This window comes from Pristiophorus japonicus, chromosome 5 (assembly GCF_044704955.1).
Source record: "Pristiophorus japonicus isolate sPriJap1 chromosome 5, sPriJap1.hap1, whole genome shotgun sequence".
Taxonomy (NCBI): domain Eukaryota; kingdom Metazoa; phylum Chordata; class Chondrichthyes; family Pristiophoridae; genus Pristiophorus; species Pristiophorus japonicus.
In genome coordinates this window covers 2,215,680-2,228,620 of record NC_091981.1, presented here as the reverse complement: position 1 = coordinate 2,228,620, position 12,941 = coordinate 2,215,680, and the positions used below count along the sequence as shown (strand labels likewise).

At 51.9% G+C, this 12,941-nt stretch overlaps 1 protein-coding gene across 1 annotated transcript in view; it reads right to left on the bottom strand.

Annotated features, from left to right (window-relative positions):
* LOC139264203 (eukaryotic translation initiation factor 1b) overlaps nt 1–1,170 on the bottom strand; it is a 13,355-nt gene extending 12,185 nt beyond the window's left edge. The window contains exon 1 of the mRNA XM_070880299.1: nt 986–1,170. Coding sequence (XP_070736400.1) covers nt 986–1,016 — 31 coding nt within the window. The 5' untranslated portion in view covers nt 1,017–1,170. The remainder of the gene's footprint in view (nt 1–985) is intronic.
* Nucleotides 1,171–12,941: the final 11,771 nt, after the last annotated feature.

Sequence of the window (12,941 nt, the reverse complement as noted above, 5' to 3'; positions counted from 1 at the left end):
CTCCCCCTTCCCCCCTCTCGCTCTCGCGCGCCCCCATCCTCTCACTCTCCTCCCCCCCACTCTCTCTCCTCTCTCCCCCCTCACACTCTCTCTCCCCCCCCTACTCTCACTCTCTCTCTTTCTCTCCCCCCCCACTCTCTCTTTCTCTCCCACCACTCCCTCTCCCCCCCCACTCTCTCTTTCTCTCCCCCCCCCACTCTCTCTTTCTCTCCCACCACTCCCTCCTCTCTCTCTCTCCCCCCCTCCCTCTCCCTCTCTCCCCCCCTCACTTTCTCTCTCCCCCCCCTACTCTCACTCTCTCTCTTTCTCTCCCCCCCCACTCTCTCTTTCTCTCCCACCACTCCCTCTCCCCCCCCCACTCTCTTTCTCTCCCCCCCCACTCTCTCTTTCTCTCCCCCCCCACTCTCTCTTTCTCTCCCCCCCCACTCTCTCTTTCTCTCCCCCCCCACTCTCTCTTTCTCTCCCCCCCCACTCTCTCTTTCTCTCCCACCACTCCCTCCTCTCTCTCTCTCCCCCACCTCTCTCTCTCCCCCCACTCTCTCTCTCTCTCTCCCCCCACTCTCTCTTCCCCCTCTCCCCCTCCCTCTTCTCTCTCTCCCCCCCTCCCTCTTCTCCCTCCCCCCCCCACTCTCTCTCTCCCCCCTCCCTCTTCTCTCTCCCCCCTCCCTCTTTCTCTCTCTCTCCCCCCCCACTCTCTCTCCCTCCCCCCCCCACTCTCTCTCTCTCCCCCCTCCCTCTTCTCTCTCCCCCCCCACTCTCTCTCTCTCTCCCCCCGCAGCGCCGCCGCCATTTTGAGCCGCCGTCACACCAACAAAAGACGGAGCGGCCGCTGAGGTAAAACGCCACTAAAGACAAACGGTGAAGGGAGAGCTCCCGGTGTAACCGCGGCCCCCCCCGGGCCGGGCCCACCCCCCGGGCCCCGACCGACCCGCAGCGCCTGTCCCGGGAATCCAGCCCCCGGGCCGGGCCCCGCTCACACACTCACCAAAAGATTGGAGGTTCTGAATAGTGGACATGCGATATTAGTAGACAGCCGGTTGGGGACCGAAACGCTGGTGGGCCTGGAGGTGCTGGCGGTGTGAAGGGCTGCGGCTCTCGGGCTCTCTGCTGCTCCGCTCTCTCGGGGTGACCTCGCTCCAAACCCGCTCCGCGCAAAATGGCCGCCGCGCCGCGCAGCTCCGCGCAAAATGGCCGCCGCGCGGCCCGCCGGGACCTGTAGTCCGCCACACCCCCCCGTCCTCCCAGGGCATGCCGGGAGATGTAGTCCGCCGCACGCCCACACAAGTCTCGGCCCCAACGGCATGCCGGGATCTGTAGTCCGCTCCGGGCCGTGCCTGCTGGGATATGTAGTCCGCCGCCGTCCGCTCCACAGCGACACCCCCGGTCACCGGCCACAATGCACAAGATAGAATCATCGACTGGTTGTAGCACAGGAGGAGGCCATTCAGCCCATCGAATCTAGATTCATAGACTGGGTATAGCACAGGAGGAGGCCATTCAGCCCATTGCACCTAGAATCATAGAAACATAGAAACATAGAAACTAGGTGCAGGAGCAGGCCATTCGGCCCTTCTAGCCTGCACCGCCATTCAATGAGTTCATGGCTGAACATGAAACTTCAGTACCCCCTTCCTGCTTTCTCGCCATAACCCTTGATCCCCCGAGTAGTAAGGACTTCATCTAACTCCCTTTTGAATATATTTAGTGAATTGGCCTCAACTACTTTCTGTGGTAGAGAATTCCACAGGTTCACCACTCTTTGGGTGAAGAAGTTTCTCCTCATCTCGGTCCTAAATGGCTTACCCCTTATCCTCAGACTGTGACCCCTGGTTCTGGACTTCCCCAACATTGGGAACATTCTTTCTGCATCTAACCTGTCTAAACCCGTCAGAATTTTAAACGTTTCTATGAGGTCCCCTCTCATTCTTCTGAACTCCAGTGAATACAAGCCCAGTTGATCCAATCTTTCTTGATAGGTCAGTCCCGCCATCCCGGGAATCAGTCTGGTGAACCTTCGCTGCACTCCCTCAATAGCAAGAATGTCCTTCCTCAAGTTAGGAGACCAAAACTGTACACAATACTCCAGGTGTGGCCTCACCAAGGCCCTGTACAACTGTAGCAACACCTCCCTGCCCCTGTACTCAAATCCCCTCGCTATGAAGGCCAACATGGTTACAACCACAACAACAATGTGTGTTTATATAGAGCCTTTAACGTAGTGAAACGTCCCAAGTTGCTTTACAGGGAGTGTTATGAGACAAAAAATTTGACACCAAGCCTCATAAGGATAAATGAGCTTTTGACCACATATCTGCAGCAGAACCAAGTCCGCCGTTTTCCACCTCCATAACATCAGTCGGTGAGAGGTTTTCCACCTCCATAACATCAGTCGGTGAGAGGTGCGTGGAGAGGCATCGGGAGTCCGTTGGTGAGGCCTATAAAAGGCACAGCAGGGAGTCCGGGGCCCAGCATCGGCGGCAGTCGGGAGCAGCGTCGAGGAGGTGCGTGGTGAGGCCTATAAAAGGCGTGACTTGTGCAGCTACAGGGAGAAGGTAAAAAAGAAGTAGAAAGAAGCAGAAAGGGGACGTCACAGCCAAGGGGGTAAGTGATTGGCTGGTGATTGGTGAGTAGTTTTTCTTTTTTCTCTTCTATAACAATGAGTAAACTTTAGCATTGTTGTTGCCTATCTAAGGGTTAAGTCATGGCAGGTCAGCTCGGTCACGTGTTATGCTCCTCCTGTACCATGTGGGAACTCAGGGACGGCTCCAGTGTCCCTGACGACTACGTGTGTGGGAAGTGTATCCGCCTCCAGCTCCTGACGGACCGCGTTGCAGAGTTGGAGCTGAGGTTGGATTCACTCTGGAGCTTTGGGTTGAGGGGATGACTCATCAGGGGAGGGCAGCAGCAGCCAAGTTCATGGCACCGTGGCTGGCTCTGTTGCACAGGAGGGCAAGAAAAAGATTGGGAGTGCGATAGTGATAGGGGATTCGATGGTGAGGGGAATAGATAGGCGTTTCTGCGGCCGCAACCGAGACTCCAGGATGGCATGTTGCCTCCCTGGTGCAAGGGTCAAGGATGTCTCGGAGCGGGTGCAGGACATTCTGAAATGGGAGAGAGAACAGCCAGTTGTCGTGGTGCACATTGGTACCAACGACATTGGTAAAAAAAGGGATGAGGTCCTACGAAACGAATTTAAGGAGCTAGGAGCTAAATTAAAAAGTAGGACCTCAAAAGTAGTAATCTCGGGATTGCTACCAGTGCCATGTGCTAGTCAGAGTAGGAATCGCAGGATAGCGCAGATGAATACATGGCTTGAGCAGTGGTGCAGCAGGGAGGGATTCAAATTCCTGGGGCATTGGAACCGGTTCTGGGGGAGGTGGGACCAGTACAAACCGGACGGTCTGCACCTGGGCAGGACCAGAACCAATGTCCTAGGGGGAGTGTTTGCTAGTGCTGTTGGGGAGGACTTAAAGTAATATGGCAGGGGGATGGGAACTAATGCAGGGAGACAGAGGGAAACAAAAAGGAGACAAAAGCAAAAGACAGAAAGGAGATGAGGAAAAGTGGAGGGCAGAGAAACCCAAGGCAAAGAACAAAAAGGGCCACTGTGCAGCAAAATTCTAAAAGGACAAAGGGTGTTAAAAAAACAAGCCTGACGGCTTTGTGTCTTAATGCAAGGAGTATCCGCAATAAGGTGGATGAATTAACTGTGCAAATAGATGTTAACAAATATGATGTGATTGGGATTACGGAGACGTGGCTCCAGGATGATCAGGGCTGGGAACTCAACATCCAGGGGTATTCAACATTCAGGAAGGATAGAATAAAAGGAAAAGGAGGTGGGGTAGCATTGCTGGTTAAAGAGGAGATTAATGCAATAGTTAGGAAGGACATTAGCTTGCATGATGTGGAATCTATATGGGTAGAGCTGCAGAACACCAAAGGGCAAAAAACGTTAGTGGGAGTTGTGTACAGACCTCCAAACAGTAGTAGTGATGTTGGGGAGGGCATCAAACAGGAAATTAGGGGTGCATGCAATAAGGGTGCAGCAGTTATAATGGGTGTCTTTAATATGCACATAGATTGGGCTAACCAAACTGGAAGCAATACGGTGGAGGAGGATTTCCTGGAGTGCATAAGGGATGGTTTTCTTGACCAATATGTCGAGGAACCAACTAGGGGGGAGGCCATCTTAGACTGGGTGTTGTGTAATGAGAGAGGATTAATTAGCAATCTCGTTGTGCGAGGCCCCTTGGGGAAGAGTGACCATAATATGGTGGAATTCTACATTAGGATGGAGAATGAAACAGTTAATTCAGAGACCATGGTCCAGAACTTAAAGAAGCGTAACTTTGAAGGTATGAGGCGTGAATTGGCTAGGATAGATTGGCGAATGATACTTAAGGGGTTGACTGTGGATGGGCAATGGCAGACATTTAGAGACCGCATGGATGAACTACAATAATTGTACATTCCTGTCTGGCGTAAAAATAAAAAAGGGAAGGTGGCTCAACCGTGGCTATCTAGGGAAATCAGGGATAGTATTAAAGCCAAGGAAGTGGCATACAAATTGGCCAGAAATAGCAGCGAACCCGGAGACTGGGAGAAATTTAGAACTCAGCAGAGGAGGACAATGGGTTTGATTAGGGCAGGGAAAATGGAGTACGAGAAGAAGCTTGCAGGGAACATTAAGACGGATTGCAAAAGTTTCTATAGATATATAAAGAGAAAAAGGTTAGTAAAGACAAACGTAGGTCCCCTGCAGTCAGAATCAGGAGAAGTCATAACGGGGAACAAAGAAATGGCGGACCAATTGAACAAGTACTTTGGTTCGGTATTCACTAAGGAGGACACAAACAACCTTCCGGATATAAAAAGGATCAGAGGGTCTAGTAAGGGGGAGGAACTGAGGGAAATCCTTATTAGTCGGGAAATTGTGTTGGGGAAATTGATGGGATTGAAGGCCGATAAATCCCCAGGGCCTGATGGTCTGCATCCCAGAGTACTTAAGGAGGTGGCCTTGGAAATAGCGGATGCATTGACAATCATTTTCCAACATTCCATTGACTCTGAATCAGATCCTATCGAATGGAGGGTAGCCAATGTAACCCCACTTTTTAAAAAAGGAGGGAGAGAGAAAACAGGGAATTATAGACCGGTCAGCCTGACCTCAGTAGTGGGTAAAATGATGGAATCAATTATTAAGGATGTCATAGCAGCGCATTTGGAAAGAGGTGACATGATAGGTCCAAGTCAGCATGGATTTGTGAAAGGGAAATCATGCTTGACAAATCTTCTGGAATTTTTTGAGGATTTTCCAGTAGAGTGGACAAGGGAGAACCAGTTGATGTGGTATATTTGGACTTTCAGAAGGCTTTCGACAAGGTCCCACACAAGAGATTAATGTGCAAAGTTAAAGCACATGGGATTGGGGGTAGTGTGCTGACATGGATTGAGAACTGGTTGTCAGACAGGAAGCAAAGAGTAGGAGTAAATGGGTACTTTTCAGAATGGCAGTCAGTGACTAGTGGGGTACCGCAAGGTTCTGTGCTGGGCCCCAGCTGTTTACATTGTACATTAATGATTTAGACGAGGGGATTAAATGTAGTATCTCCAAATTTGCGGATGACACTAAGTTGGGTGGCAGTGTGAGCTGTGAGGAGGATGCTATGAGGCTGCAGAGCGACTTGGATAGGTTAGGTGAGTGGGCAAATGCATGGCAAATGAAGTATTATGTGGATAAATGTGAGGTTATTCACTTTGGTGGTAAAAACAGAGAGACAGACCATTATCTGAATGGTGACAATTAGGAAAAGGGGAGGTGCAACGAGACCTGGGTGTCATGGTACATCAGTCATTGAAGGTTGGCATGCAGGTACAGCAGGTGGTTAAGAAAGCAAACGGCATGTTGGCCTTCATAGCGAGGGGATTTGAGTACAGGGGCAGGGAGGTGTTGCTACAGTTGTACAGGGCCTTGGTGAAGCCACACCTGGAGTATTGTGTACAGTTTTGGTCTCCTAACCTGAGGAAGGACATTCTTGCTATTGAGGGAGTGCAGCGAAGGTTCACCAGACTGATTCCCGGGATGGCGGGACTGACCTATCAAGAAAGACTGGATCAACTGGGCTTGTATTCACTGGAGTTCAGAAGAATGAGAGGGGACCTCATAGAAACGTTTAAAATTCTGATGGGTTTAGACAGGTTAGATGCAGGAAGAATGTTCCCAATGTTGGGGAAGTCCAGAACCAGGGGTCACAGTCTAAGGATAAGGGGTAAGCCATTTAGGACCGAGATGAGGAGAAACTTCTTCACCCAGAGAGTGATGAACCTGTGGAATTCTCTACCACAGAAAGTTGTTGAGGCCAATTCACTAAATATATTCAAAAAGGAGTTAGATGAAGTCCTTACTACTCGGGGGATCAAGGGGTATGGTGAGAAAGCAGGAATGGGGTACTGAAGTTGCATGTTCAGCCATGAACTCATTGAATGGCGGTGCAGGCTAGAAGGGCCGAATGGCCTACTCCTGCACCTATTTTCTATGTTTCTATGTTTCTATCACTCATCTTCACCCCAGCTTCAGCTCATCCGCTGCTGAAGTCCTCATCCATGCCTTTGTTACCTTAAGACTTGACTATTCCAACGCACTCCTGGCCGGCACTCCGCATTCTACCCTACGTAAACTAGAGATGATCCAAAACTCGGCTGTCCCCGAGTGTCCTAACTCGCACCGAGTCCCGCTCACCCATCACCCTCTTGTGCTCACTGCCCCGTGTCCTAACTCGCACCGAGTCCCGCTCATCCATCACCCCTGTGCTCGGTGACCCGTGTCCTAACTCGCACCAAGTCCCGCTCACCCCTGTGCTCGCTGATCTACATTGGCTCCCGGTTAAGCAGCACCTCGATTTTAAAATCCTCATCCTTGTTTTCAAATCCCTCCATGGCCTTCGCCCCTCCCTATCTCTGTAATCTCCTCCAGCCCCACAACCTCTCGAGATGTCTGCGTGCCTCCAATTCTGCCCTCTTGACCATCTCTGATTATAATCACTCAACCATCGGTGGCCGTGCCTTCTGTTGCCTGGGCCCCAAGCTCTGGAACTCCCTCCCTAAACCTCTCCGCCTCCCTTTTCTCCTTTAAGGCGCTCCTTAAAACCTACCTCTTTGACCAAGCTTTCCTGCCCTAATTTGTCCTTATGTGGCTCGATGTTAAATTTTGTTTGATAATCGCTCCTGTGATGAGGCTTGTGATGTTTTACTATGTTATCATCATCATCACCATAGGCAGTCCCTCGGAATCGAGGAATACTTGCTTCCACTCTTAAAATGAGTCCTTAGGTGGCTGAACAGTCCAATACGAGAGCCACAGTCCCTGTCACAGGTGGGACAGACAGTGGTTGAGGGAAGGGGAGGGTGGGACTGGTTTGCCGCACGCTCCTTCCGCTGCCTGCGCTTGGTTTCTGCATGCTCTCGGCGACGAGACTCGAGGTGCTCAGCGCCCTCCCGGATGCACTTCCTCCACTTAGGGCGGTCTTTGGCCGGGGACTCCCAGGTGTCGGTGGGGATGTTGCACTTTATCAGGGAGGCTTTGAGGGTGTCCTTGTAACGTTTCCTCTGCCCACCTTTGGCTCATTTGCCGTGAAGGAGTTCCGAGTAGAGCACTTGCTTTGGGAGTCTCGTGTCGGACATGTGGACAATGTGGCCCGCCCAGCGGAGCTGGTCGAGTGTGGTCAGTGCTTCGATGCTGGGGATATTGGCCTGGTCGAGGACCAGGCACGATATAAATGCAAGTTGTGGTTGATGGGGAAATAATCCTGTGTAATATGTAATTGTCCTTCTCAGTGTCTTTTACTGGAGAACCACACTGTATTTACGTGGCAACGTTGCTGCCTGCCTCTTTAACTAAGCAAACGTGGTCTGGGTTTGTGGAGAAATGCTGCACTGACTCTCAGCTCCCTCCCGCGGGGCAGGGACTGGGAGCTCAGTGGGCAAGTAGCACTGTGTCTGCCTCTTACAGCCAAGCCAGCTCTCTCTCTGGCTGCTGGAACCTGAGCACAAAATGCAGACACGTGTGGAGGGGGCCGGACCTGGAGCCATGCTCTTCCAGCCTTTCTGCAAAGGGGACTAGCCAGGACATTCCTTGTGCTTTGGCACTTTCCCCAGCTCAGCCTCTCCGGGAGAAATGGTGCCACTTGCTGTCAGCCCGATGATGCAAGCTGTATTTCCATGTCACGAACGCCCCTTGCTGCAGGGCCCCAGCGTGAAGGGTGGCTGCCTTGTTTTTGTGCATTGCTTCAGTCGCTGGCACTGCGGTGCTGCAGACTCAGCCGATCCGTCACTGACACTGACTGCTCCAGAAATATCTCGCAGCCACACACGTACCAGCACTAGCCCAGAGTCTCTGCGCTGCTCACTCAACCGCAACAAATAGTCCTGCTGCACTGAGATCTTAGTAAAGCTTTTCAATTAAACACACATAAATTAAAGGCTAGAGTTGATGAGTGTCAGTGGGTAACACCCTTGCCTCTGAGTGAGAGGGTTGTGGGTTAATCCCAATCCAGGGACTTGTGCACATAGATCTAGGCTGACACTGCAGTGCAGTGCTGAGGGAGTGCCGCACTGTCGGAGGGGCAGTGCTGAGGGAGTGCTGCACTGTCGGAGGGGCAGTGCTGAGGGAGTGCTGCACTGTCGGAGGGGCAGTGCTGAGGGAGTGCCGCACTGTCGGAGGGGCAGTGCTGAGGGAGCGCCGCACTGTCGGAGGGGCAGTGCTGAGGGAGCGCTGCACTGTCGGAGGGGCAGTGCTGAGGGAGCGCCGCACTGTCGGAGGGGCAGTACTGAGGGAGTGCCGCACTGTCGGAGGGGCAGTGCTGAGGGAGCGCTGCACTGTCGGAGGGGCAGTACTGAGGGAGCGCCGCACTGTCGGAGGGGCAGTACTGAGGGAGCGCCGCACTGTCGGAGGGGTAGCACTGAGGGAGCATTGCACTGTCGGAGGGGCAGTACTGAGGGAGCACTGCACTGTTGGAGGGGCAGTACTGAGGGAACGCCGCACTGTCGGAGGTGCAGTACTGAGGGAGCACCGCACTGTCGGAGGGGCAGTACTGAGGGAGTGCCGCACTGTCGGAGGGGCAGTACTGAGGGAACGCCGCACTGTCGGAGGGGCAGTACTGAGGGAGCACCGCACTGTCGGAGGGATAGCACTGAGGGAGCATTGCACTGTCGGAGGGGCAGTACTGAAGGAGTGCTGCACTGTCGGAGGGGCAGTACTGAGGGAGTGCTGCACTATTGGAGGGGCAGTACTGAGGGACGTTGCACTGTCGGTGGGGCAGTACTGAGGGAGTGCCGCACTGTCGGAGGGGCAGTACTGAGGGACGTTGCACTGTCGGAGGGGCCGGGGAGTTCTCCTTGGGGCCAATATTTATCTCTTAACCAATTATTATCACATTGCTGTTTGTGGGAGCTTGCTGTGCACAAATTGGCTGCTGTGTTTCCCACATTACAGCAGTTACTACACTCCAAAAAGTACTTTATTGGCTGTAAAGCGCTTTGAGACGTCCAGTGGTCGTATAAGGCACTATATAAATGCAAGTCTTAAAATCACACTTAGCTTCCAGCAGTGGTCCTTTGCCGAGCAGCTCAGCTTCCAACATTGTAGGACCAAGTTAGGAGAATCCTTGGCCCTGCTGGCATGCCGGCCAAACTTCCTGTTACATTGCTCAGTCTTGCTTCAGAAACACAGCTCCAAATCTTTCCCTGGGTTTCCAATCTGTGCCACTCTGGCCAGTAGATGTGACTCTTGATATCTGAATGTGTATTGTTGCGGGTTTCATTCCGATTCCAGGTGACTGGTATGTGTGAGCAGGCGAATCCAGCCTGTTTATCCTGGCAGTGGATTCATCGATCCAGGAAAGACATGGAATAAGGGTGCTGGGTTTAACAACACAAACTCTGTGTGCAGCCCCCGAGATACTGAGAGCCCAGAGGAACAATTAAAACATTATCAACACTGAAGCAGCCAGTGTTTCTCAAACAGTTCTGCCAAGTGCACATTTACAACATATTTGCACACGTAGGTCATTTTCCACTGAGCGGACCTTTCCCAGGCCTCAACCATGGCTAAAGATGCAATGGTTCAGAATGAGTCAGAAGGTTGTGGGTTCGAGTCCCACTTCAGAGACTTGGCACAGAAATCTAGGCTGACACTCCCAGTGCAGTACTGAGGGAGCGCTGCACTGTCGGAGGGGCAGTGCTGAGGGAGTGCCGCACTGTCGGAGGGGCAGTACTGAGGGAGCGCTGCACTGTCGGAGGGGCAGTACTGAGGGAGTGCCGCACTGTCGGAGGGGCAGTACTGAGGGAGCGCTGCACTGTCGGAGGGGCAGTACTGAGGGAGTGCCGCACTGTCGGAGGGGCAGTACTGAGGGATTGCTGCACTGTTGGAGGGGCAGTTCTGAGGGAGTGCTGCACTGTCGGAGGGGCAGTGCTGAGGGAGCGCCGCACTGTCAGAAGGGCAGTACTGAGGGAGTGCCGCACTGTCGGAGGGGCAGTACTGAGGGAGTGCCGCACTGTCGGAGGGGCAGTACTGAGGGAGCGCCGCACTGTCGGAGTGTCAGTACTGAGGGAGTGCCGCACTGTCGGAGGGGCAGTACTGAGGGAGCGCCGCACTGTCGGAGGGGCAGTACTGAGGGAGTGCTGCACTGTTGGAGGGACAGTACGGAAGGAGCGCTACACTGTCAGAAGGGCAGTACTGAGGGAGTGCTGCACTGTCGAAGGGACAGTACTGAGGGAGTGCTACACTGTTGGAGGGGCAGTACTGAGGGAGTGCTGCACTGTCGGAGGGGCAGTACTAAGGGAGCGCTGCACTGTCAGAGGTGCAGTATTTCGGATAAGATGTTAAACCTATGATATATTCTTTATGACATTACTAACAAACACACTACACAAGATGGCTCCAAAACATCATGTGATTTTTATTGTATTTACAGCAGTAGCTGCATTACCACAGTAGTCCACTAGCTGGGGCTCTATATTACAAAGCCGCTCTGCTCTCTGAGGTGGACGTAAAAGATCCCGTGGCACTATTTCGAAGTAGAGTTGGGGATTCTGGGGCCAATATTTATCTCTCAGTCAACATCGCTCAAAGAGATTACCTGGCCATTATCACATTGCTGTGTGTGGGAGCTTGCTGTGCGCAAATTGGCTGCCGCATTTCCCACATTACAACAGTGACTACTGCAAAAGATATTTCATTGGCTGTAAAGCACTTTGGGACATCCTCAGATGGTGAAAGGCGCTATATAAATGCAAGTCTTTCTTTTTTATATTAACGGTTAACATCGCTTTTCATACGCTGGTACGACATTACTAGCTGTTTATGATTTAAGCTGTGTAGCAGGTTTTACACGATAAGTTTTGCACAAACTGTGATCCTATTGTATGTTGCGGAGCTCCAGACAGTCAGTTCAATATAACAATTATTCATCCCCAAAATGGCACATCGTTTTATTTTTCCCGACAGTCGCTCCAACTTTTCCGGTCCAAAAACGTTTTCTTTAGTATCATATTGTTCCCTGGAAAAAAATACCTGGCTGGAACAGGTACAGTTTTCAATGATGCTGTTACAATTACCCGCATGTCATAAATACTTTATATTTGAATGGTGAGAAGAGCTTTATTCTTAAGCGAGGGACATAAGGCACAGCCCTTACCGTGTATAGAACTCAATCACATCGCATCTTTAAAATCCCCCATGGTCCATTTCTAGAACAGTGTCATTGTGTACCTGGACATTACAGAGGTAAAATTATTCTCTGCTGCTAATCATCATCATCATAGGCAGTCCCTCGGAATCGAGGAAGACTTGCTTCCACTCTAAAAGTGAGTTCTCAGGTGGCTGAACAGTCCAATACGGGAATTACAGACTCTGTCACAGGTGGGACAGACAGTGGTTGAGGGAAGGGGAGGGTGGGACAGGTTTGCCGCACACTCCTTCCGCTGCCTGCGCTTGGTCTCTGCATGCTCTCAGCGATGAGACTCGAGGTGCTCAGCGCCCTCCCGGATGCACTTCCTCCACTTAGGGCGGTCTTTGGCCAGGGACTCCCAGGTGTTGGTGGGGTGAGGAAAAGAGTGTTTGAAGACCAGACCCTCAAATCTGACACCAAGCTCATGGTCTACAGGGCTGTAGTGATACCCGCCCTCCTGTATGGCTCAGAGACATGGCCCATGTACAGTAGACACCTCAAATCGCTGGAGAAATACCACCAACGATGTCTCCGCAAGATCCTACAAATCCCCTGGGAGGACAGACGCACCAACGTTAGTGTCCTCGACCAGGCCAACATCCCCAGCATTGAAGCACTGACCACACTTGATCAGCTCCGCTGGGCGGGCCACATTGTCCGCATGTCCGACACGAGACTCCCAAAGCAAGCGCTCTACTCGGAACTCTTTCACTGCAATCGAGCCAAAGGTGGGCAGAGGAAACGTTTCAAGGACACCCTCAAAGCCTCCCTGATAAAGTGTAACATCCCCACTGACACCTGGGAGTCCCTGGCCAAAGACCGCCCTAAGTGGAGGAAGTGCATCCAGGAGGGCGCTGAGCACCTCGAGTCTCGTCGCTGAGAGCATGTATAAATCAAGCGCAGGCAGCGGAAGTGTGATATATTCACAGAGCACAACACGCATAGCTCCTAACATGGCAGGCAGCTCTCTCGAAAGTCTCCGGAAATCTGCCTGGTTCTGTTTAATGATTAACCCTGCACTTGCAGTACACAATACGTCCACATTCACAGTGTGGAACGACAAACATTACAAGCTTACAGACATTACACTTCTCACTCCTTAATGAAGAAGCCATCACAAAAAACATCATACATAACTTTCATGTTTATACATAACACAGGATCTAAACTTTTTTTTTCCACATTTACAAATTTAACTTTACCACTTGTTTT